The following is a 25,554-nucleotide window of genomic DNA, read 5'->3' as shown; positions in this document are numbered from 1 at the left end:
CACAGGGTCACCAAGCTCCAGACCCTAGTAGCTGATCCACCTTACATAAAATTTTCCAGCAACAGAGTGGTCTTATGCATGCATCCTAAGTAATTCCTAAGGTAGCATCAGATTGCCAGTCAATTGTTCTGCCAACATTTTCTCCAAAATTCATGACCACAAGGGTGAAAGCACAGTGCACACTTTGGATTGCATCTGGATCAGACTAAAGCCCATAGAAAGACTACCCAGCTTTATGTTTCTTTTGACCCAAATAGGATGAAGGCTGCCAATTGGCAAACACACTCTTTCAAACTGGCTTGCAACAGCATTTACTTTGCTTATGTCTGGCTCATAAAGTCAGAGCTATGGCAGCATTGGTAGCCCACTTGGGATCAGTTTCCAAGGAGAAAATCTGCAGAGACGCATGAGGGTGTCTGTCTACAATGTCACAACCCTTCATTGTTTAGAGCAGGACTCCTAACACTACAGTTGGTCTGGCCAGTCCATCCTTCAGAATAGAATCCAAGTTCATCCCTTATGCCTGATTAGCACATGGCCATTCATGGAAAAAAAAATAGAAAAAAAGGGCATTTTTAAGGCTATGGTAAAAATGGCCTTAGTGTGCAGAAAAGACCAATGAAGGGTGTGCAAAAGCCACTTTGAACTGCAGCTTAGTATAAGGATCCTTTTCTTTTGCTACAGAACACTTACAGTGGAGATTGGAAAGGGATTGAAAGGTGAAACTTATGCCTTTACTCCCAAAGGGGATTACAGTGTCTTTCTTGTGGTGTAACATGGGGAAGGAAGTAGTAAAAAAGAATATGGGGTTACCCCAGGATTACTCAAATTAATGCTATGGAATTAAGTTGTGCATCCTGTAGAGCTGAACAGGATAGGAGAGCTCAGGCTGAAAGAAGATATCCATTATACAGGGGACTGAATTTCCATACTCCACTACATAGTGTTTCATTCAGGTTGGGATTGTAGTGCTAATCACGATGCTGAACTTCAGTGAAAGGAGAAATATGGCTACTGTGTTAGACCAGTTACAGATCTAGAAATAAAGGTTAACAAACAAGATGTAGGTAACACCATTTATTGGACCAAGATCATACATTTGTGACCAGCTTTAGAAAGTTATACTCCCTGTTGTGAATGACCTTTTGAACAACTATAATTTTTACACTTCAGAAAAGAGAAATTGCTTACTGATAACAGTTTTTTCTTAGAGCATAGCATCTCAGGGAAGACATACAATCCTCCCCCTCCCCTTTTCGAGATGTGTTCTTTCATTATCTTGACTATATAAGAAACTACGTGATATAGCTATCAATGTGGGCTACCGTTAAGATGTGTTATTTTAGTACTCGCTCATGCTACTTGAGCACGACCAGTAAAAACTACTGGGATTACCAGTAAAATAACATGCCTTAAGGGTAGCCCACTTTGATAACTACGCCCTTAAGAATGGTTGGTCCAGCGGCCCTCTGCTATGTGCATGCAAATATGTGGCTAGAAATCTCTTGCTAATCCTCAGATAATATTTGATAATTCACAAGACCCATATGTGTGTTTCCACTGAGCTGCTATCCTCAGAGAGTAGATATTGCAGGTGAAGAATCTCCCTCAAACATAATGTCTAATTTCTGGTTCTTCACACTGAATATGCATGAGAAATTGCTACATACATCTGGTCTAGGAACCAGGTTAGTTTGCATACATTGGTTAATGGAAAATCAAACCAGTTAGGGGGGACAGATGCACACGAGTTGAAAATTACTCTGCTAAAGATCCTCATTAGCAATGGCAACAAAGCTGAAGAATGGAAGGATATTCGTAATGCGAGGAGAGGAAGAAAGGAGGAATGTGTAGAGGTCATGAAGAAAAAAAGCAGATGTGTTAAACAAATACTTATCTTCCATGTGCATGAGGAAGGGACTAGAGAAGACTACAGTAGCTGGAAGAGTATATATGATAGTTGGGGGATGCCAAACCATTCCTGAAAGAAAGGATTTGTATTGGAACTTGCAAAACTGAAAGGGACAAAGCCATAAGGCTATTAGAGGTCCATCCTACAAGTCTAAAATAGTTCAGAGAGGTTTTGAGGGTCTGCCAATAAATCTGTTTAACTGATCTTTAGAGACAGCAGTGGCTCCACAGGACTAGAAAAAGATGGATGCCATCTCTCATCAAAATGGTAACACAGATTATGGTTGGAAGCTATAGGCCACTTAGTCTAACCTCAATGATGGGAAAATTCATAGGGACTCCACAAAAATAATTTAAAAAAAGAATATTGAGATTTCTTAAATCCAGCAGGTCACAGAATCTGAGACGGCATGGCTTGAGCCAAAAGGGCAACGCATAAGTCTTAGGGGTCTTTTTATTAAAGTTTGCACTAATTGTCACGTGGCTAATAGGTATCAAATATGGTGTGCAGATAACTGTAGCAGATAATGAAGTGGGAAGATTAGATGAGTCTTAAGAACTGTCACTGCCATGAGATTCTATATTTCAACATTAAAGAAGCATTTCACTGTTCAAGATATAAAGAGAATTATGCAAAACTATCCTCGCTTTTCACTACCATAAATTACATCCACGGTTTCATTAGTGAGAAACAAGGAACGGTTTTGCTTAATTCTTTTCATATCTGAATACTGTCGAGGAAAAGCAGCACATGCTTCTTTTTTTTCCCATTGCAGAAGTCTATGCAAGCAAGTTCATAAAAATCACATTGATCATAATGCCCCATATTTTAAAGAAAAAGATCCCAAATTGTCTGATAGCGCCACATTGTTTTTTCTTAAATAAAATTATATACATTGGTTTTGGTCATGAGCAAGTCCATGGGCAAAGATAGCACAGCCACAAGTAATCCAAGTTTTTGTTTTAAAGAACTAATGAATTTTTTTTTTAATATTTGTTTTATCTTCATTCCCCAGCAAGAGATAATAAAATCTATTCGATATACAAAATAAGCTGATGGCAACACAATGCAAAAACAAAAATATCTTAATATGGTAAGTGCAAGAAAAACAGCTTTGAGAAAAAGCTTGATTGCAATAAACTACAGTATTCATTTATCATATGAAATACACGACTTGCATTAAAGTGTGCCTTCTGTTACATTTCTTGCTTTGCTTTTCATAGATGAGACACTTTGAACTATGTACATATATATCCAGTTTTAACACTTACAATGGAATAAAGGAGCATTCATGAATACGACAGAATTTGTTAGGTACAAGCTGTACTGCAGTACCGGCAATTAACGTGTCTGCTTTTGTTCTCCTTCAAGGGTTCACACATTTGGTATTGAGTACTAGCCTCATTTAGGTGACCAGCCACCTGATATGTGTCAACCAAGTTCCAAATACCCTTCCCCAATGACTTCTCACTGGATCCATATAGTATTGCCTCTCTCTGGCCTACGTGGCTCAACTGTCAGTTCGCCAAATGTCGAGAAAAACTGCTCCATCTCCTTCTGCAACATGTCGTTTCTCTTCTCTGCATCTTCTTTAGCCCGCTCTGCGTTCCTCATCTTGATTTCAACCATAGTAAATTTCTTCTTCTCTTGGTCCAGTTCCTCGTGTAGGGTCACCACTTCGGTCTCCAGAGCCAGGTTTCTCTGTTCTAAGCTATAGGGTTATTAAAAACACCAGCTCAGTAAACGGCAAATGAAAAGAAACTGTTCACGTGTCTTCATCATCATCTTTAAACAAATGCTTCTGACTTATTCTCATTTTTGAGCAAATAAGTTGCAATTTTATTTCCTCCTCACAATAACGCCAAGATTATTAAAATGGTGATGTTAAGGAAGGCATTATTCCTATCCTAAGGCCCATACATTTTAAAGGATGGGCAGGAATATTCACTTCACAGTAGAGAAATACAGTTGAGTTTACTTTATCAGAACTGAAAAATGTGTTGCCTCTTGGGTTATTCCTACAGGGAGAGAAATAAAATAACCCTCCCTGCTATGGTGGCCTATTTATTTATTAAAAATATTTGGAATCTACACCATTTACAATTCTGGGTGGAGAACAGAAACAAATATAAAACATAAAACAAATAGATAAATAGACAATCTTAACTTGGAAAAATCCACTGCTTTTTTCTAGGATAAGCAGCACAAAATCTATTTTACTCTTTTGCAAACTTGCCAGGTACTTGTGACCTGTATTGGCCACTGTTGCAATCAGGATACTGGGCTTGATGGACCTTGGGTCTGTCCCAGTATGGCAACGCTTATGTTCTTATGTTTTTAGGGGAGCGGGAGAGAGGTCTGATGCAGATTGGGGGGCAGGAAGTGCTACCAATGCGGTTCAGGAGAATGTGTGGCATAGGCTTATGTGGGTCCATGCTGATATTCTGAATATTGGTCAGGACCCACATAAATCCCAGAGGCTATCTTCAGTCTGGTCAGACCCCAATATTCAATGCAGGTTACCTGGACAGGGTCCAGCACTGAATATCTGGGGCTAATTTAGCTGGCGACATTCAACATTTAATCATTCAGTGGTAAGAATTCAGACGCTGATATTTTGCAGCATTATCCATATAAGTACTGGTCACTGAGGCCAGCCATAGATTTTCAGTGGCATAATCTGGATAATGATGTTGAAAATTATAATGACCACTCATGGCTATCTGGAGAGTGCTGGTGTGGTCCTGGGGCAGAGCTGGGAGAACCCAGTTAGCATTGCAATTTAGTCCACTAGGTAACTATCTGAATAAAGTTTTTATCTAGGTACTAATCCAGATACCCATTTGAATATCACCTGTAGAAGTGCCAGCAGTTGCTTTGTACCCACAAATTCACTGCTTGTATCTGGGCACACTTGGTGCTGAATATCTGAGCATAAAAATCCCACAGTGGCCGGCATTAGAAAAAAACAAAAAATTGATTGCTGTGGCTAATTATCAGGGGATCACTTACTAATGGGGTAATTCTATAATAGAGAGCCTACATTAAAGCACCAGATATACGCATACATCTTTAGAATACTGGCACATATACACATATATACCAATACACTGCCTAAGTGCTAATATATAACTAGGTGCACATTTCCAATACTGCATCATTTGTGTTACACGTCAGCAGTGTGTGTGGGCAGAGCATAAGTGGGGCTACAAAGTTATGTGTGTAAATTATAGAATTCTGAAAAGTACACACATATCTCTGTAATATAAGCACACACACTCTTTTGTAAGCTCTATCACTGGCAGAAGTGCTTGCCCCAGACAAATATGGGTATATATATATATAAAGGCTACAAGTTAATCACAATTAACGATGTGATTAATGCATTAAGCATTAAGAGTGGTTAAAAACAAAACAAAAAGCCTCCAAATGTATCTTCTGCTCTCTTCCACTCCCGAGTCCTGTCCTCAGCATGATCTATCATCTTTCCCTCCTATCAGGTTTCAACATCACCCCCTGCACATCAGCCTACCTTAAAAATGGTCTTCTGTTGGCCCCCAGCAGCGGCAGTGGTGCACATATACTGCCTGCGGTCTGCTCCAAAGCTTTCCCTCTGACCCATTCTGCCTCCTCTGATATCACTTCCTGTTTTTGCATGGGCAGGATGTGTCAGAGGGAAAGCTTCGGACCTGGACACAGGCAGTCACTGCGAGGGACCAACAGAAGACCACTTTGAAGGAAGACTGGGGGGAGAGGGGTATTGAGAGGGGGCAAATGCCAAACCCTGAGTGGGGGGAGTGGAGTGAGCTGCAGACTTGCAAGCAGAACTGGAGGGGTCAACAGTGGAAGCTATTGCAAAGCAGTAAGCTACAGCAGCCACGAAAAGAACCTTGTGTTGCTACTCATAAGGGTGAAGGGGAGGAGGGTGAGGTGCTGAACAATAGGTGAGAGGGAGAGAGAAAGAGACAATGGACCCAGGGAAAGAGGAAAGGGAAGGAAGGAAGAGAAAGGGAGATATGTTGGAATGGGGGGGGGGGGGGGGTTAGGAAGTGAGATTATCAGTCCTTTAGGGAAGGGAAGGGGGATGGGATTTGATATACCGCCTTTCTGCAGTTGCAGTCAAAGCGGTTTACATATTATATACAGGTTCTTATTTTGTACCTGGGGCAATGGAGGTTTAAGTGATTTGCCTAGAGTCACAAGGAGCTGCAGCGGGAAATCAATACATAGATAAATAAACAAATTTTAATTAGCGATTAATCGCAATTTAAAACTTTCAGCGGAATGCTGTCCAAATATATATATATATAGGGGCACAATTCTAGAATTACCCTATAAGAGGGTCATTCTATATAGGGGAACCTACCTTTTGGCACTTACAACATATTTATTTGGAACCCATTCCAAGGCCAGTCTTAGGCAGGGGTGAAAGGAGTGGTCACACAGGGCCCTGCGCCTCCAGGGGCCCTGTGGTGCTCCCTCCCGTTCCCCACCGTCGCCACAATCTGACTACTTGCATCCCCTCCCCCGAGCCGCACCTCCCGGCACCTACCCGAAACCACCCTAGTGGTCTAGAGGTGTCTTCGGGGTAGCAAAAATCCCATCTTTCCTGCCTGCTGCCGGTGCTGACCCCTCTGTAGCCGCATCACTCTTTAAAAATGGCTGCCAAGACTTCCAGCAGTGGCCTCACGAGACTTCCACTGAAGTCTTGTGAGGCCACTAGTGGAAGTCTCGGCAGCCATTTTAATGAAGATGCGGCAGTTACAGGATCCGCGCCAGCAGCGGGCAGGAAAGACTGGGGATCTTTCCTGCCCCAAAGACTCCACTAGACCACCAGAGTGGCTTTAGGTAGGTGCCGGAAGGTCACCCTGCGACTCAGAGCTGTGGGGAGGAGGTCCGGAACAGGTAGGTGGGTGGGGAGCATATTGTAAAAAAAAGAAAAATCAAGGTAATATCTGTTTGTAGGGGCTGGTTAAAGGGACAGGGGGGGAGGATACTGTAAAAAAAAAAAAATCAAGGTAATATCTGTGTCATTTGGAGTGGCTGGTTAAAGGGACACCCTAGTATTATTATATTCATGCAGAGATTTTTTTTAACCTGGTAAAGGACCACTAAACAGACATCATGTTATGAGAATTAGATGCTCAACATTCAGAGTTTCTATCTTTCTATTTACTTATTTATGGCACTTTATCCCACATTAAACATGAATTAGATTGAAACATGGGAGCATTTAAAATCTTTTTTTTTCTTGTGCCTACATCAAAAGTAAAAAAGGATGGCATGTGGGAACTTGCTCCTTTTGCTTTGTGGAATGCAGTGGTATATTATAAAAATGCACTTGTCTTTTTTAATTATTATTATTATTATTACTATTTCACAGAGAAGGTATTGATTAATGAGGGAAGGGTTTCCTTCATGCAGAACTGTCCAGAGTCAGTCTAAGGGCCCTGTTTACTAAGGCGTGTTAGTGTTTTTAATGCACCTACAATTAGTGTGCATGTAACCATGTAAGTGCCTAAAGGGATATTGTAGGCGCGAACACAGTTAACACGCGTTAAAAATGCTAACACGCCTATAACGCGGCTTCGTAAATAGGGCCCTAAATGTGCCAACATTGTCCAGTTCAGCAAGCTATTAGCAGCCAAGTTCATACAAAGTTAATTATGTTCACTGGAAAATAAATCTTTTGGCTCAGGCTGCTGGCTATCTGAATATTCAATCACTGTTTCATTATTGCTACCAAGTATTATATATTAAAGGGATTTGTTTTAATTCATTTATCCAGTCCTTACATGCACATGGTTTTGCTTTTTAAACCCAAAGGCTACCTAGGATAGCATTTTACATATTTGAAGTAGTTGTTCTGTACAAGTTTTGCTTGATTTGTCTTTATTTGAAATTTAAAAAATGTTTAAAACTAATCTTGTCAACAAGGGGTGGGGCTAGGTGGGACCGCCCACCGAACTGGTTTTCCTAGGGCCCCGCAATTGCTAAGACTGGCCCTCGCCCATTCTATAAAGAAAAGTATGCACCTACATTTCTTTATATAATACCCACCCATATTTATTTATTACGATTTATTTACCACCTTTTTGAAGGAATGCATTCAAAGCAGTGAACAGCAAGAATAAGTCAAACATAAGCAACAGAGAATTACAACAGTAAAAATATTCAAACAACAATACAAAGTTTGGCATAGTACACTACTTACAATGTCTAAACAATACACAATGAAACATTTTAATAGACAGCCTAGGGTATAAGCAAAGATGGAACATATAGATAGATAAGACAGAGTAACAGGAGAAGGGAATTAATTTAAGAAATTTGCACATGAGGTCAGAAAAGTGGTTGAATATTATCTTAGCTAGGGTAGGAGTAGATAAACGTGTCCTGCTGCAGTATGTGCAACCTGTGTCACTCCTTGTGTGTATGCGACTAGCAAGTTAGTTACTTCTTCCATTAAAGGTCTGGTAGAAGATCCAAGTTGTCACCTGCTTCCTGAAGTAGAGATACTACTAGAAGCAGTAGTGCAAGACTACCACTAGGGGTGCCATTTTGAAGGTGGTACTGGACAAGGCAGGAGCGACTGGGCATCGCTGCTGCCCGAAGAGCCCTTTGGACCATGAAGATCCCTTAAAGGACCCCCAGACCCTGGAAATCCCCCAGACCCTGGAAGACCCTCTGGAAGACCCCTCTAGATCCCGGAAGACCCCCACCCTGGACCACCAATGCAACCTTTCAGGTGGGGGAGTGGGAGTGGGGGGGGGGGGTTCAACTCTGGGGGGATGCTTGAGTGAGAGGGGGGCTGGAAGACTGTGAGGGACCCTCAGCTAGTGGCCCAGGTGCATTCAGCCACTATTTTGCAGCCTGATGCTCTCAGATGGTAAAAGAACTCTATTAGGATATTTGCATAGTAATGAGATGCAAAACATGCATTTTCATATTTTGCATCTCATTACTAACTAAGACATGACGACTTAAATATAGTCGCAGAATTTTTAGAAAAATAGTGTTAACCGCTGTTTAAGTCATGTTAAGGGCCAATTAATGCGACTTAAAGCCCTAATGCAGCTTGATGAATCCACCCTTACATATTTATGGGTCAACACAAGTATCAGTGACTAGAATACCAGTGTGCATGTTCTTTCTGCCAGCTTTAGGTGGCTCCTTATAGAAATACTTCCTAGATGCAGGCCACAGGCAGTCACATTCAAGAAGCCACAGAAATGGTCAGTAATGTGAGTTTCACCAAAAGCGTAATTTTCCCCATTTTTCTGTGCGGCATTTACTTATGTATAAACATGCAGTCTGTTATCTATTTTCCATAGATTTTGTATTGCATGTCGCAAAAGCGAGATCATACATGAGAAAGGCACATATCACAGGTAAACTTTTGCAAAAGGAATAGCACTCATAATTTAGCGTTTGTTGCATGTTACAGCTCTCTTGAAGCTTGATGCACCGCAGCACATCAGCTGTCACAGCCCCTCTTTTCTATTAATACCTCCTTGACTTTCTTTAAAATATCTATTTAATGTTCATCAGTCTCTTCTAATTGAAACATTTTAATTTACTGTAATTTAAAATGACATTGTATTCCACTTGCACCACATTAGTTCAAAGGTAGATAATTTAGAACCCCCCCCCCCCCCACACACACACACACACATACGATTGCAAGAGTTCATTATTAAAAATCATCCTTCTAAAACAATTAGAAATAATAAATAATGTAAGCCTCGAAATAAGTATAATGCAAAAACCAAGGTCAAATCCTTTTGCCTTTTCCTTTCAGTTCTTTCCATTCTGTGTTCTTGCTCATTCGCAGTGCTCAGGCAGCTGCTCAGTCTGAATGCTTGGCCAACAGCTGTGTTAAGCGGCAGAAGGAGATCGATCATTACAAAACCTTCTGCGCAAAGTGCACTGAAAATGATTTGATCCAAGCTTGTGATTTTCATACTCAATTACCAGTGGTCCCTTTTAGATTATTCAAACCTTCTGGATTCAAGGTGGTTCTACTGCTCTGTCAAACCTTCCCCGTTGTGAAAAACATCCACCATAATCTTATCCATGGCTTTTTTTTCAGCCAATACTACATAAGTACATAAGTATTGTCATACTGGGACAGACCAAAGGTCCATCAAGCCCAGCATCCTGTTTCCAACGGTGGTCAATCCAGGTCACAAATACCTGGCAAGATCCCCAAAAGGTACAAAACATTTTATACTGCTTATCCCGGAAATAGTGGATTTTCCCCAAGTTCAATTTAATAATGGTCTATGGACTTTTCCTTTAGGAAGCCGTCTTTTTTAAATTCTGCTAAGCTAACTGCCTTTACCACATTCTCTGGCAACAAATTCCAGAGTTTAATTACACGTTGAGTGAAGAAAAAGTTTCTCCGATTCATTTTAAATTTACTACTTTATAGCTTCATCGCATGTCCCCTTGTCCTACTATTTTTGGAAAGTGTAGACGCTTCACGTCTACCCGTTTAACTCCACTCATTATTTTATGGACCTCTTTCATACTATCAGGCTTATTTTTGAAAGAGAAGAACGCCCATCTTTCGACACAAATCGGGAGATGGGCCTCCTTCTCCCAGGGTCGCCCAAATCGGCATAATTGAAAGCCGATTTTGGGCGTCAACTGTTTTTCTTTGCGGGGATGACCAAAGTTCCTGGGGGCATGTCGGAGGCATAGCAAAAGCGGGACTGGGGCATGCTTAACAGATGGGTGTCCTCGGCCGATAATGGAAAAAGAAGGGCGTCCCTGACGAGCACTTGGCAGACTTTACTTGGTCCATTTTTTTTCACGACCAAGCCTCAAAAAGGTGCCCAAACTGACCAGATGACCACCGGAGGGAATTGGGGATCACCTCCGCTTACTCCCCCAGTGGTCACCAACCCCCTCCCAATCCTAAAAAAATTTTGCCAGCCTCTATGCCAGCCTCAAATGTCATAGCCAGCTCCGTGACAGCAGTACGCAGGTCCCTGGAGCAGTTTTAGTGGGTGCAGTGCACTTCAGCCACACACCCCCACCTGTTACACTTGTGGTGGTAAATGGGAACCCTTCAAAACCCACCCGAAACCCACTGTACCCACATGTAGATGCCCCCCTTCACCCCTTAGGGCTATGGTAGTGGTGTACAGTTGTGGGGAGTGGGATTTTTTTTGGGGGGTGGGGAGCAATTTGTGAAGTCCACTGCAGTGCACCCTAAGGTGCCCAGTTGGTGTCCTGGCATGTCAGGGGGACCAGTGCAGTACGAATGCTGACTCCTCCCATGATCAAATGGCTTGGATTTGGTCATTTCTGAGGTGGGTGTCCGTCTTTAAGGACGACCTAAGGACGACCATCTCTAAGGTTGACCTAAATGTTGGGATTTGGGCGTCCCCGACCGTATTATCGAAACAAAAGATGGACGCCCATCTTGTTTCGATAATACGGGTTTCCCTGCCCCTTCCCAAGGACGTCCTTAGAGATGGGCGCCCTTAGAGATGGTCGTCCCCGTTTGATTATGTCCCTCTATGGCACCTTTTTAAACTAATTCCAAAAAAATTCAACCTAGTCAATTAGATATCTCACTGTAAGGCCCAAATCAGTTATATAAAAGCCAGTCTGAACCTATGACCTTCCAGGTAGAGCTATTCTGGTTCACAGTGGCTGTGTGTAAACAGTACTACACTTCCTTAAAACGGTATAGGGCAGTGGTTCCCAAACCTAGCCCTGGATGCACCCCAGCCAGTTATGTTTTCAGTATATGCACAATGAATATTCATGAGGTAGATCTGCATGCAGTAGAGGAAGTGCATGCAAATCTCTCTCATGAATATTCATTGTGGGTATCCTGAAAACCTGACTGGCTGGGGTGCCACTGGGGATTTTTTCAAGATGGCATTTACCAGTCTCTGCTCAATAGGCTACAAACGCGTGTTGTGCATCTGGAAGATTTCGTCAATCCTGGCTCCAGGACCGGTTTGGGAACCACTGAGCTACCAGACAGCTCCTGGTCATCAGGGACAATCTGAACCAGTCCTGGTTTTACTTCCACTGCATGCAATGAGGGTAAAACCAAGACTGGCTCAGCCTGTCTCTGAACAGGCCTGTGTGTTTGTGTGTGGGGAGGGGGGGTTGGCGGTCCTGTCCCGGGCCTGGCCGTGTCTCTCGGTGGCCCTGCATCAGAGATACATTGACAATATTCGTAGGATGAGGATCACACCTATTTTGGTGATCTTTTAAACAGTGGCATTCCTAGCCTGGATGACACCCGGGGCGGATCGCTGATGCACCCCCCCCCCCCCGGGTGCAGTGCGCCCCCCCCTGCGAAATGACCCCCCCCCCCGGGTGCACGCCGCTGGGGGGGGGGGGGGGGTGCCGCGGCACGTGCCTGTCGGCTCCGAGTTCGCTAACTTCGTTCGTTCGCTGCAGCTCCCTCTGCCCCGGAACAGGAAGTAACCTGTTCCGGCGCAGAGGGAGCTGCGGCAAACGAGCGAAGTTAGCGAACTCGGAGCTGACAGGCGCGCGCCGCGGCACCCCCCAGCGGCGGGCACCCGGGGCGGACCACCCCCCCCTGGTACGCCACTGCTTTTAAAGGAGCTCTTAGTAGGCAGCCTTTGGAGTATTAAGCAGGCTCTGAGAAGGTGTGATCCTTGTCCTACGAATATTGTTACTGTGCCCCCGATACAGGCATTACACTTGCTGAAACTTGGTCGGGTGTACTGTTTTTAAGATCTGAACGATTGGACACTTTGACCCACACCATTACACAAAGGTTGCTTTTCAAATGAAAGTAGATTTTAACCGTGGCCACTAGTTGCTGTTCTGCTGCTCTTGCTTTCTGGTCTTGACTCCTGTTGTTGCCACCTGCTGCCTGGTGACAGATATCATACTCTGGTCTTCTTGAGTACTTAACAGAAGAGCCACTGATACTCTGCTAGCTATGCTAATATTTTATACATCAGATAATGCTTCTGATGACCATCATTTAAGTACTGAGTTAACTGCTTCCATACAGTGCTGTGTAATTTACTATACCTCTTTATCCTGGTCTCATACTCCATTTTTTGTTTTGCCATTTCCTGCTTCAGACTTGACACAAGGCTATGCAAGGCACTATGGCTGCTTGTGGCACTCACAACGAATGTATCACTGTTATCGCTGCTGCTTGTAGCTCGGCTACTGCGGCCTCCAGCACTTCTCCGATCATATTTACTCTCGTAGTCTCCGTGATGAGAAAGTTCCTCGTGAAGCGGCCCATCTAACATAGGGTCTTCAAAATTTCCCCCATAAAAGTCCTGTTCAGGGCAGGTTGTTGTAGAGGATCGGCAAGAGTTGGAATTCTCAGGGAGGGATATTTCACAAGAGGACGTGGACCAGGTTGCACTATCCACACTCTGCTTGTCATCAGAGTTCATCATGGAATACTGCTGGTGGACGTTGTCGTAAGTGGACAACCTCTGCTGTTGCTGGGATGAATCACCCGCCAAGTCCTTTTGTTTGCAGTCCCTCAATGTGACATACCCATTGGGCATCCAGCCCATATTTCGACCATTCAAAGTGGTGCTGAGTGCCTCGGTATTCATAGTGCCCATTCGTACAGCTCCATTTTGCACACTCTGAGTTCCCATCTTGGTTCCTGATCCCTTCATGGATGACGTTCTCCTGGCCTGCAGGGTTCCATTTGATAGTGGCTGGTTCTTTTCATGGCCATCAACAGAACTGCTAAAGGAGCCATTTGTGACAATGCCACTTCCCTTATTGAAGGCTGGATTCTTTTTCACCATGAGTGGAGGGCTCCTGGTAGCATCAAGTCTATGAATGCTGTTTCTTGGACTACTTGTTTTGCTTCCAATCATGCTGGTGGGGGAACCATTGTCCATGCTGCTCCTTTGAGGAGATTCAGGCTTTTCCCAAGAGCAACGTCTCACAGATGTCTCCTTGCTATTGTTGTTTTCTTTGTTCTGTAACTGGCCTATAATGAGTTTCTTCTGTATTTCAATGTTATTGTTGCAGGACTCCTGTCCATTTGGAAGTGGAATCTCTATGTCTTTGGGAAACAGTCTTCCATGTTCGCTGATCATCACGGACATTAACTGTTGGACCACTACTGTACCTACAAGATAAAAAAAAAATTAACTTGGTTAATGCTTTTTCCATGATCCAACTGTGTCTCTGCAGAACAGCCAAGTGATCTTAGATTCTATATAGCGCACCTAGAGATCTGCGCTGAAATCCAAGCAGATTCTATAACAACGCGCATAACTTAACAAGCTTAATAAGCTAATGAGCACTGATAACAGCTCTTTACAAGCAATAATGAGCAGTAATTGGCAATAATTCGCATTTACGCACACTGCTCACTAAGCATATTCTGTAACAAAGTGTGCCAAACTTCTAAGATGCGAAGGCAAAAAGGGACGTAATTATTGGAGGGGAAATGGGCGTGCTGAAATTTTTGTGTGAAGTTATAGAATATGGCCAGTGTGCGTAAATCTACATGATGGGATTTGTGCCATGTTTTCATTGGTGTAAATAGATGCACGTAGTTTTAGGCACTGAGATATCAACTCAGCGTGTTCTATATACCAATCCTAAATCTAGGTGCCGCTTACAGAATACACTTGGCATTGATTTTCACGCCATTTTTTTAGGCGCCATAAATAGAATCTCCCCCTATACGTTGCATATCCTATTTGATACCTATGGGCCACATGGCACTTAGGGAGGAGTTCTATAAATAGTGCTGAAAAAAAATTGGCGCTGAAAGCCCCCCACTTAAGCAGTATTCTATCGGCGCTTAAGCAGAGAGGTCACACGTAAATTTAGGCACCACCATTTGCACCACATTTTCGTTGGTGCAAATGCCCGTGCCTAGATTTACATGTGATGCACCCAAGCTCTGTAATTACGCATAGAACTCAAAATCACACCCCCTATCTGCCCTGAAATGCCCATGACCCTCCCATTTCTGCACCCCATTTTTGGACCGTTCCTAAATTTTAGGCATGGATCCTGTGCCTAAATTTACACGTGTTAGTCCCCAGTAAATCTAATTAGTGCCACTAATTGCTTGTTAAAAAGCCAATTATTGGCACTAATTGGCTCATTATTCAATTAAATTCACAAATTGGGAGTGCGCCCAAAATTACAAGGGGACGTTTTGGTGGCTTTTATAGAATCAGAAGTAAGTGCACACTAATGTCCATTAGTTCACTCTAACCTTTAGTAAAAGGGCACCTTAGAGAACTGTAATTTCTAGCTATGCTTTTAATGAATGCTGTAATGGTGCTCAGAATTATCACTATTATTTAAAAGCCTTAGAGGAAATAATTGTCTCCATAGCCAATAATCACTAGCCAATTTTCAAGCCACTAGGACAAATTCAGTACAGCATCTAATCAATGTGCCATTGGTTCATTTCAAAAGCAGCTGCTTAAATTCAAGTGTGTATTGCATCTCAAAAGTATGTTTTTCTGAACATTAATGATATATATATATATTTTTTAATTTCACTGAAATAGCTTCTCTTGCCCTACAATCAAAACATATTTTTTTTTGGTTTGTGCATTAGGAAGTCAGACTGAGATTATGCCATTTCCCACAGAGAAAATGTGGAATATATATTTTTTATTTGACATAAATAAATAATATGCACTTCAAATATATTTCAATTGCTTTTCATGTCCATTCCTTGAATTGTACTTATTATTTGTAACGATTCAGAAGTATGCCTGTAAGGACAAGCCTTTATAACTCGCCCAACTTCTCTTTCATTTTTTAAAAATGTAATTACTATTGGGTATATTTTCAGTAGAATATTGCATGCCAAATATGCATTTTATTCAACATCTTATTTAACGTTTAGGCCTACAATGATACCCAAACACACCTATAAGGTATGTTGCAAAACTAAGAGGCCCTTTTACTACAATGCACAATTAATGCATTGAAACAGCTAGACTGTGGTAGCACTGTTCCCTCTAAACTGAGCAGGTGTCCTCCTACTACATTGCTACCAGCTGGGGTTTTTGCTTCAATATTGTGTTTTCAATCTCTAGGGAAGGGCAGGTTCCCTGGAGTCCTGCAGAACGTGTCTGTCCATCACTATTGAAAATGTGATAGTAAAACAGCACCCCCCACTGGCAGGACTGTAAATGGAAGACTCCAGCTCAGCTTAGAGGGAAAAGTGTGCAATAGCCATTACTGTACTAACATAAAAATGTGTGCTAGTTCACATGCCAAATGCATAAGAGACAATTCTATAAGGGGACGCCTCCTTTTAGGTACCCAAATGCCATGTGGCAATACTTATGTACTTTTCTATACCAGCTTCTGGGCTCCCAGATTCCATTACAGAATAGTAGCAGAGGCTGGAACTGGCATGTCTAATGGCAAGGGCATGTGCAAGCTATTGAATTCTATAAACTGCACACCAAAGTAGCAGCCCCGCCCATGTCCCTCTCATACTCCACTCATGTGAACGTCCCTTTGCTTCAGTGCCTAGTGTTTTGCTTCTAGCACTGCGTGCCTAAGGTTAGCTGCAAACAGTTACTCCAGGTCAATGGCAGATGTAAATGTTCCTGCCTACGTGTTCCATCATATGCCTGTAACTTAAAGCAGTCTACACATGTTAAGGTGAGACACGCCCATGCCCCTCCCAGGCCCCACTCACATAAAGGCCCCCTTGCATCTACACGCTAATGCACGCATGCACTATTTTAAAGAATAAAGCATATTACCAAAGCGGGTAAGTGCTAATAATCTGAGCAACTACATGCAATGGCGTAGCAAGGGCGGGGAGGTAGGGGCGGTCCGCCCCAGGTGCATGCTGCTGGGGGGGGGAGGGGTGTCGGCTCCACTGGTTTCCTGCTCCCTCGGCCCGGAACAGGTTACTTTCTGTTCTGGGGCAGAGATAGCAGGGAACCAGCGGAACCAACACCCCCCCAGTGGCGTGCACACGGCAGGCAAGAATGCACTCGGGGGGGGGGGGGGGGGGCTTTGGGTGATGCGCCAAGGGGGGGGGGTTGATGCGCCGAGGTGGGATGTCATGCTGCATCGGGGGGGGGGGGGGGGGGGGGGTGCAGCGGCGAACTGCCCCGGGTGGCAGCCGCCCTCGCTACGCCACTGACTACATGTACACAGCTATAGAATGGTTCTTTTTTGTCAATAATGACCTGAAGTCAGACATCTGTTTCCCACTTATATTGGACAGAAAGGTTTTCATTGAGTCTCTGATATAATCATCATTTAAAGTGTGCTCACCCACTGCAAACACTGCCTCTCCACCATTATCACTGAAAGCAGACCACATGCATCTGCTTCTTGGCACGCTTTTTGGATAGATTTTTAAAGTGTGATGATTTGTCTTGCCCACACCACCAGAACAGAATTGACTCCAATGTTTTCTTTTTCCTTTTTTAGCCATATTGTAGTATAAATACAATTAGTTTGTGATCAGAGAAAACAGAATTTACTCGAACAGCTTCCTCCTCATACCATGACCAGAGGTAGCTCCTACACATAAAATAAGCCAAGTATCAACTACAAGGTACACATGTATTTAAAAATTCATTGTTCTGAACAGGCCAGTTCCAAGCCAGAAACTGCTCCATGTGACATGCCCTCTAGAGCTCTTACCCTACCCACTGCATCACAGCCAAGCAGGGAAAAGCAATGAACGATTTTGCAGCCCTTGCCTCCCTTGCACCGTGTGGCTGCACTGCTCACACTAGCTCACTATGGCCCTGGTACTGGCAGGAGGGTTACCGTAGTGGTGAGAGCACTGGGCTTCACTTCCAAAGGTGACTGGTTCAAATCCCACCACTGCTCCTTCTGATCTTGGGCGTCACTTAGGGGGTCCTTTTACTAAGGTGTGCTGAAAAATGGCTTGCGGTAGTGTAGGGTTTTCCATTTCTCAGCGCGCCTGTAATAAAAGGCCTTTTAAAATATTTGCCGAAAATGGACGTGCGGCAAAATGAAAATTTTCAAGCGTCCATTTCGGGTCTGTGACCTTACTGCCAGCCATTGGCCTAGCGGTGAAGTCTCACGTGGTAACCAGTCTGTAATGACCTACGTGTGCCAAATGCCACTTGGCGCGTGTCCAATACACGCATCCGAAAATAAAAATGATTTTCCGCCGTGTGTATCGGATGCGTGGCAAAAATGAAATTACCACAATAGCCATGTGGTAGCCGTTCGGTAACTCCATTTTGGCGTGCGTTGGGCTTGCGTAGACGCCTATGTGGCTTAGTAAAAGGGCCCCTTAACCCTCCATTGCTGCAGGTACAAATGTTAGATTGTGAGACCTCCAGGGACACCTTGAGCTCCTACTGAAAAAAAGGTTGAGCAAAATACAAATAATTAAAAGTACATAATACATATTTCAAAACAATACAGTAAAGCAGATATATTAACAACATTACCACGACGTGCACACTGCTTCAGAAATTCAGTGTTTATGCATAGTTTACAAACATATCCCCAAAATGTAGCATTTCTATGTGTGTTATGAAGATGTGTGTAGTTTCAGGCTGCTAAACATCCGCTTACCCAGCCAGAGCTGCAAAAGGCAAGTTAAATATTTTCATTTGTGTGAAAGGAGACTAGCCTTTGAAAATTTACTCTATGTATACTGGAAAAAATAATGTATTACTTAGCATCGGTTATCGCAGTATATCTTAAATGACAAATATTCTGTGACTAGAAATGCATTTACAAGTGGCATTCGGTGAGTATCTTATAGGTGTCTAGTGTCAATTACTCTGTAGCTGCATGTGTCTAATCGTTTTGATTATGTTTTATGTACATTTTTATGCATGTTGAACTTGTACACCACCTAGGTGTGTAAAGATGGGCAGTTTTATAAATCTTAATAAATGAAATGGGATGAAATGCAATATACTTTCCAGCATATTTCACCTGAAATGTTTGTATTTCACAGTGATTGATTAAAGATAATCTACTGCTGAGTTGCTGCCACTTCCATTTTGGCAGGGGAAATTTCTTTTATTTTGTCAAAACATTTCCTCTCTCTCCTGAAGATTTCTAAGCAATTTCATGGAAGACATCATTATCAGCTGTTTGAAATCATAGAGCACTAACACACAGCAGAACAGACTCGTCAAGAACTGGTTAGGCAGTACACACTGAATTTTCCTCATATTTCTTTCTTTTTTCTTTTCCAATGTAGGAAAATTCTACACAAAATGTTTTAGTCCACTGAAATGAAGTGAAATTCATATAAATTTAGGGGTCGATATTTGAAGCAATTTAACCAATCAGAAACAACTCCTGGCCAGCTAAATCGCTCATTCAAGGCTATCCACTGATATTTTATTTATAGCATTTGTATCCCACATTTTCCCACCCACTCGCAAGCTCAATGTGGCTTACATTGTTCCGTAATGGTGATCACCGATTCCGGAAGAGAGAAATACATAGTTAAGGTGGAGGAGACAGAGTGGATTAGGTATTCAGGTAAAGAAAGTTCATTTTCATAATAAGAAATAAAAGGTATTGGATAAACTTCATTCGTGATAAATTAGCTTGAACAATCAGGAATATTAAACTTCAAATCATGATAAATTAGTATGGACAATCAGGAAATAAAGAGTTACATTTTGTGTAGATCCGGTGTAAATTTTGTTAACTGGCATTTAGGATGGATTGTTTTGGTATGCTTTTTTGAATATGTTAGTTTTCAATAATTTAAGGAAATTAATTACGTCGTGGGTTGTTTTTATGGATTTTGGTAATTCATTCCATATTTGCACAGACTCTAACCATGGGGACCTGTGCTAGCGTCAGCGTGTTTTTGATACGCACTGAGGTCCCCTTTTACCGTTAAAAAGCTGTCTTTTTTTTTTTTTTTTGAAAAGAAATGTCTATACGGTAAGTGAACCACTTACCATGTGACCATTTCAGGAGGGGGAGCACTTACCACCACCCACTGAGGTAGCGGGAAGGGCTCCTGCGCTAACTCAGCGGTAACCGGGCAGCGTGCGGCACTGCTCGATTAATGCCGGGTAAACACCGGCACTACAAAAATAGAAAATATTTTTGTAGTGCCGAACATGGTGCGTGCTGTGGGTGGGAACTACTTTTGGGCTGCTGCGGTAACCTGGCAGTAGCTCCTATTTGGCACGTGGTAAACTCGCAGTGGGCTTACTGCTGCTTAGTAAAAGGGTCCCTTAACCACCTAAGTTTAGCAATTAAATTAGATTTGCATAAAAGTTAGTCCTATCTTTATGAGGTCTCACTTATTAGGTGAAGTGCTAAATATTGCACTTAACTGCATATGAGATCACTGGCCTCATAAACCTAGATGTTCAGTGCCAGTGACCCAGTATTGAACATCCGGAAATACAGCCAGTGGTGGCTAAAAACCTCTCACCATTTCTGACTACTGACCCCATAATCCTTGTTTTTTCAGTTCACTCATCTTATTATAATTTTCCTTTGAGCAGGGACATGTAACGTGTGTTAAAGTACATGGAGCTAAAAGAAGAAGAATGGAGGCAAATCTAAAAACATTATTGTAATGTACTGGATGTAGTACAACGGTAAAGAGCATCTTAATGAATGATCAAAGCTTAGATATCCTCTTGCTTCCAGGATTGTCATGGGATTCAGTCCTTGCCATGCATCTCTGGATGTAACATAAGAAATCATCCAGTGTATAATTAGACTTACTTTGTAACTGAAGGTATAGGATCAAAGCTCCAGCACCCTAGAGTTTAAAGACAGTAACCCCACCAATTAACAAATGACCTTGCACTTTGGTGCTCTCTGCTGATGAATCCAAAATATTATGTCCAGCGCTTCTAAATCATTACCACTAGATGTCACTGTTGCTTCTTAACATTACCATGGAGGCCATTATAGAAGCCTTGTGTAGTATCTACTTCACGTGTGCATTGACATTTACATGTGCGTACTGCACATTTGTAAATGGTGACCTCAGAATACTGCTATTTACATGTGTAGATTTCCTGGGCAGCCTAGATTCACAAGGATATATAACATTTCCCTGTTGGTGTTTGCACCTCCTGGGACTCTGGGAGGTATGATTGAAGTTCTGCAAAGTGAACATATCAGCCAGGGCTTGAGATGAGTAACTGAGGGGACAACTGTGTTTAGCCCCATGGTACTTTGCATAGATTTTATCAGTTGTTGATGTTTCATGTAACACTGACCACAACATTTGAAGTTATACACCAACTTTCAGCGTCAACTGCTGCCTGAACATTAGCTCTGAAAATCTGAGATAACAGGCAGAGCTGTGCTTATTATCTGAGTAACACTAATATTCAATGCCATTCCCCGGATAACCACACGGATAACTCAGGACAGCTTTTTTTCTGTCTTCAATTATCCGGATAGTTATCTGCATATCGGTGCTGCACTCAGACCACTCCAGTGTTACTCAGTGCCAGGGTGGTCTGTGAAGATTTTCAGTAGCATTATCAGATAGCGCCACCAAAAATCTGGGTACAGGTCAGGTCGGGACAACACCCACTATCATGAAAAAAAATACCACTGAAAATTGGGCTGTTATCTTTCAGGTCTTTGTCTTTTAATTGGTGGCACTTATATATACAGGGCTAGATTCAGTAAATGACACTCAAAAATCAATGCAAAAAAAAAAACTAGCGCTGAACAGCATTCTGTGAAGGGTGCCCTTTATATAATAGCACCTACTTTATTTATTTAGATTTTGCTCACACCTTTTTCAGTAGTAGCTCAAGGTGAGTTACATTCCGGTACACTGGATATTTCTCTGTCCCAGGAGGACTCACAATCTTGGTTTGTACCTAAGGCAATGGAAGGTTAAGTGACTTGCCCAAGATAACAAAGGAGCAGCAGTGGGATTTGAACCGGCCACCTCGGTTCTCTAACCACTAGGCCACTTCTCCACACCTAATGCTGGAATCCACATCTAATTTTAGGCATGAGTTTTTACACCAACTGAAACTAAGTGTAAACTCCAGCTCACAAGTTGGGTGTGGATCCCCCAAATTCTATAACGCTGCGTGTATTTTAAGGGAACGTCCCCCGACCTGCTCATGTCCCTCCCATCATTACATTCCCTTTTCAGATCTGTGTAGAAACACTTAAGCGCTATTCTATAACTGGGTGCATTAATTATAATTCCACGCGGATCTGGGCCATTTTGGCATCTTGCTTGACTTATAATGCTGTTCTGTGCATAGCACTGGGCGCCATATATAGAATTTCCTAGATAATTTATCTGAATTATGGCTGTAACATGTATAATTGCTGCGGATGTAGCAAAAATCAGCACTTTCATGTATAATCACTGGCATTTATACGCGGGACAGATGAGTGATGTCGCATTTTCTGCAAACGTAGGTTTTCGAAATCAATGCTCCTGCTGTACACTGCAGAAAATACACATCTGTTTGCCAGCGTCATGATACATATTTTACAAAAGGCTCCGCAGTGGGCAGATCCTTTTGCTAGATGTTAGGTAATAAATAGAAATAAAACAAAACATAGAAAAGAAAATAAGATGATACCTTTTTTACTGGACTAAATACATTTTTTGATTAGCTTTGGAACATAAACCTTCTTCTTCAGATCAGAAGTAAGCAAATATTGACAAATATCAGAATATATAAGTGAACACAAAAGCATTCCAATGACAGTCCCACAGGAAGAGGGTGGAGTGGGTTAGGTGAGAAACAGGGAGAGCTGGGTGGGTAAGAGACAGGGAGAGATGGAAGGCTGACAAGAGAGTGACAAAGTAGAATTGTATGGTTTATAATGGGCTAGAAAACCCACTTATATATTCTGATATTTGTAAACATTTGCTCAGTTCTGATCTGACGAAGAAGGGCTACCTTTGAAATCTAATCAAAAAATGTATTAAGTTAATCCAATAAAAAAGGTATCATCTTATTTTCTTTTCTATGTTTAACCACATTTAGGCTGTCCTAACTTTATGCACAACAGTTAACTGGGCACCAGTTTGAATATCAGCCCGTGCGCAGTTAACTTCTGAGTGACCACTGATATCCAGATATTCAATGCCGCGAGCCACTCATGCTCTGGCACTGAATATCTGGGAGTAGCTCCGATGCCGCATATCACAGCAGGCTGATTATCGGACCCTGTATTTATTTTATTAGAACATTTAGAACCATATCTACACGGCCCTTCGTGGGGCCGTCCTGTGAGGACGCCCTCATGAAAACTTGGGCGCCCTGTTCGATTATGCCCCTCTATGTCTTGTATTTAAATAACACGTTCTTTTGCTACGATACATTTAGAAAGTAGATTTTGCAGTTGTCATATGCTGTAATTGTCTATTGGTCATGTTTGATTTATTCTCATTGTACACCTCCTTGAGTGAATTCCTTCAAAAAGGCGGTAAATAAATCCTAATAAATAAATAAAATTATGTATTTTAGAGGTATGTAGTGACTTAGCACATGGATTTATATAATCTCCACGTTTGTAACGTATCAAGGTTGAATGTGATTTCAAACAGGAGTTAGTTCCGGTGAGTTTGACAGTGGATAGAGCTTATATTATAGTAAGACATCCAAGCAAGGAGTGCTTAGGTTTTGTACAGCTTCATGATACATTAGTTGAGTTACATGCAGTATTATTGATCCATGTGATAGGTATCAGCTTACACATAGGGGTCCTATTATGAAGCTGCGGCTTAAGGCGGCCTGCACTGGAACCAGCGTGCATGCCAAGGTCCCCTTTGATTCATGCCGAGGCCCCCTTTTATCTCAGCAAGTAAAAGGCAGGTCTTTGTTTGTTTCAAGAAATGGCTGTGTGGCAAGTGAATCACTTGCCGGACAGTCATTTGGGGGGGGGGGGGGGGGGTACTTACCGCCACTTACTGAGGTGGCGGTAAGGACTCCCGCACCAACCCAGCGGTAACCGGGCAGGATTACCACCAGGTACACACTGGTGCTACAAAAATGGAAATATTTTTTCAGCACTGGAAATGGTGCATGCTGGGGGAGGGAACTACCACTGGGTTGCTGCTGTAGCCCGGCATTACTTCCCATTTAGTGAGCGGTAAGCCCACGATGGGCTCAGGTCTGACAGGGGATGCGTACACCATGACACACCTATCTTAAATATGCTTCATAAAAGGGCCCCACAGTTATTTGTTTCAGAGTTTGATTCTACTTGCACTATTTTTTTTTCATGAAGGTATTCATTTGGAGAAGACTCAGCAGGTATTCTCCTTATTTATATACATTTTTTAGTCATTTTTTAACACAGTCACTTGTTACATTTTCCATATTTTAATTCACAGTTGATTTTACACTTTTCACTTTTATCACACATTCAAAAGTCTCTGCTTATTTTTTTTATCTTTCCATCTTTCCGTTTTCTGCATTAAAAAGGGGGCAGGTTTTTTATGCATTTGTCTATTTAGTAATGTTTATTTAGCAATATCATCATTTTACTTTATATTTTTACATTTGTGCATTTGTTAATTGTAATTTTATATGTTTTGATTTTAAGTTTACTCCTGATGAAGGCTGTTGAGCCGAAACACGACCTATGTTGAGTTCACTTGGCTGGGACTTGTTTATACTGGATGCAGAATAAACCCCAAAGGCAGTTTCATCTTGATGCTTCATTCTCTTCCACTCCTGTAATCCATTTGAAAAGCTTACACAACCTTGTAAGTTATATGTTAATTGTGGTAAGAAACAGGACCTAATCCTGGATAGCTCTGATAGGAAGACTAAGAAAGCAGTAGCCAGAAAGGAAAAGGAGAGTTCCCTGAAGCATTAAAAGGGAAACAAAGGTTCCTGAGAGCCATACCTTTAAGTACAGAGAGAGGGGAGAGCAAGACAGATGTAATGCAATAGGGCCGGAGTGCATAGGCGCCCCGTATAAGAGGCTTGGGGAGAGCCCAACCGACGCTGCCCCGCCCCCCCCTGCCGCACCTTTAAATATTATATTTTTGCTGGAGTCGCGGGCAGCGCCGGCATTGAAGGCATCAGCAGGCTCATCTCGGTTCCAGCAGCCTTCCCTCGCAAGTCGCATGATGGCTCCGCCCTCTTCTGACGTATTTCCTGTTTCTACGAGGGCAGAGCCATCATGCAACTTGCGAGGGAAGGCTGCTGGAACCGAGATGAGCCTGCTGATGCCTTCAATGCCGGCGCTGCCCGCGACTCCAGCAAAAATACATTTAAAGGTACGGGGGGGGGGGGGGGCAGGAAGGAAACGAGGGCTGCCTATCGGGGAGCGAGGGCAGACGGGAGAGGAGAGGAGGGTTGCTGCACATGGTGGAAGAAGGGGAGAGGAGAGGGCAGGGGAGAGGAGGGTTGCTGGACATGGGTGGATGGAAGGAAGGAAGGAAGGGGAGAGGAGGGTTGCTGCACATGGTGGAAGAAGGGGAGAGGAGAGGGCAGGGGAGAGGAGGGTTGCTGGACATGGGTGGATAGATGGAAGGAAGGGGAGAGGAGGGTTGCTGCACATGGTGGATGAAGGGGAGAGGAGAGGGCAGGGGAGAGGAAGGTTGCTGGACATGGTGGATGAAGGGGAGAGGAGAGGGCAGGGGAGAGGAGGGTTGCTGGACATGGGTGGATGGAGGGGAGGGGAGAGGAGAGTTGCTGCACATGGTGGATGAAGGGGAGAGG

The 25,554-nt window shown here is 42.8% G+C and overlaps 1 protein-coding gene across 4 annotated transcripts in view; it reads right to left on the bottom strand.

Moving 5' to 3' along the window:
• Positions 1-1,062: 1,062 nt before the first annotated feature.
• The window catches only part of ARHGAP24 (Rho GTPase activating protein 24), a 912,569-nt gene continuing 888,077 nt past the window's right edge, over positions 1,063-25,554 (bottom strand). For all 4 annotated transcript variants that reach the window (XM_030190600.1, XM_030190603.1, XM_030190601.1 and 1 more), the window contains 2 exons: positions 12,950-14,027; positions 1,063-3,623 (listed from right to left, as the gene is read on the bottom strand). In XM_030190600.1, coding sequence (XP_030046460.1) covers positions 3,380-3,623; positions 12,950-14,027 — 1,322 coding nt within the window. In that variant the 3' untranslated portion in view covers positions 1,063-3,379. The remainder of the gene's footprint in view (positions 3,624-12,949; positions 14,028-25,554) is intronic.

This window comes from Microcaecilia unicolor, chromosome 2, assembly GCF_901765095.1.
Source record: "Microcaecilia unicolor chromosome 2, aMicUni1.1, whole genome shotgun sequence".
NCBI lineage: Eukaryota > Metazoa > Chordata > Amphibia > Gymnophiona > Siphonopidae > Microcaecilia > Microcaecilia unicolor.
This window is presented reverse-complemented; position numbering and strand designations above follow the sequence as displayed.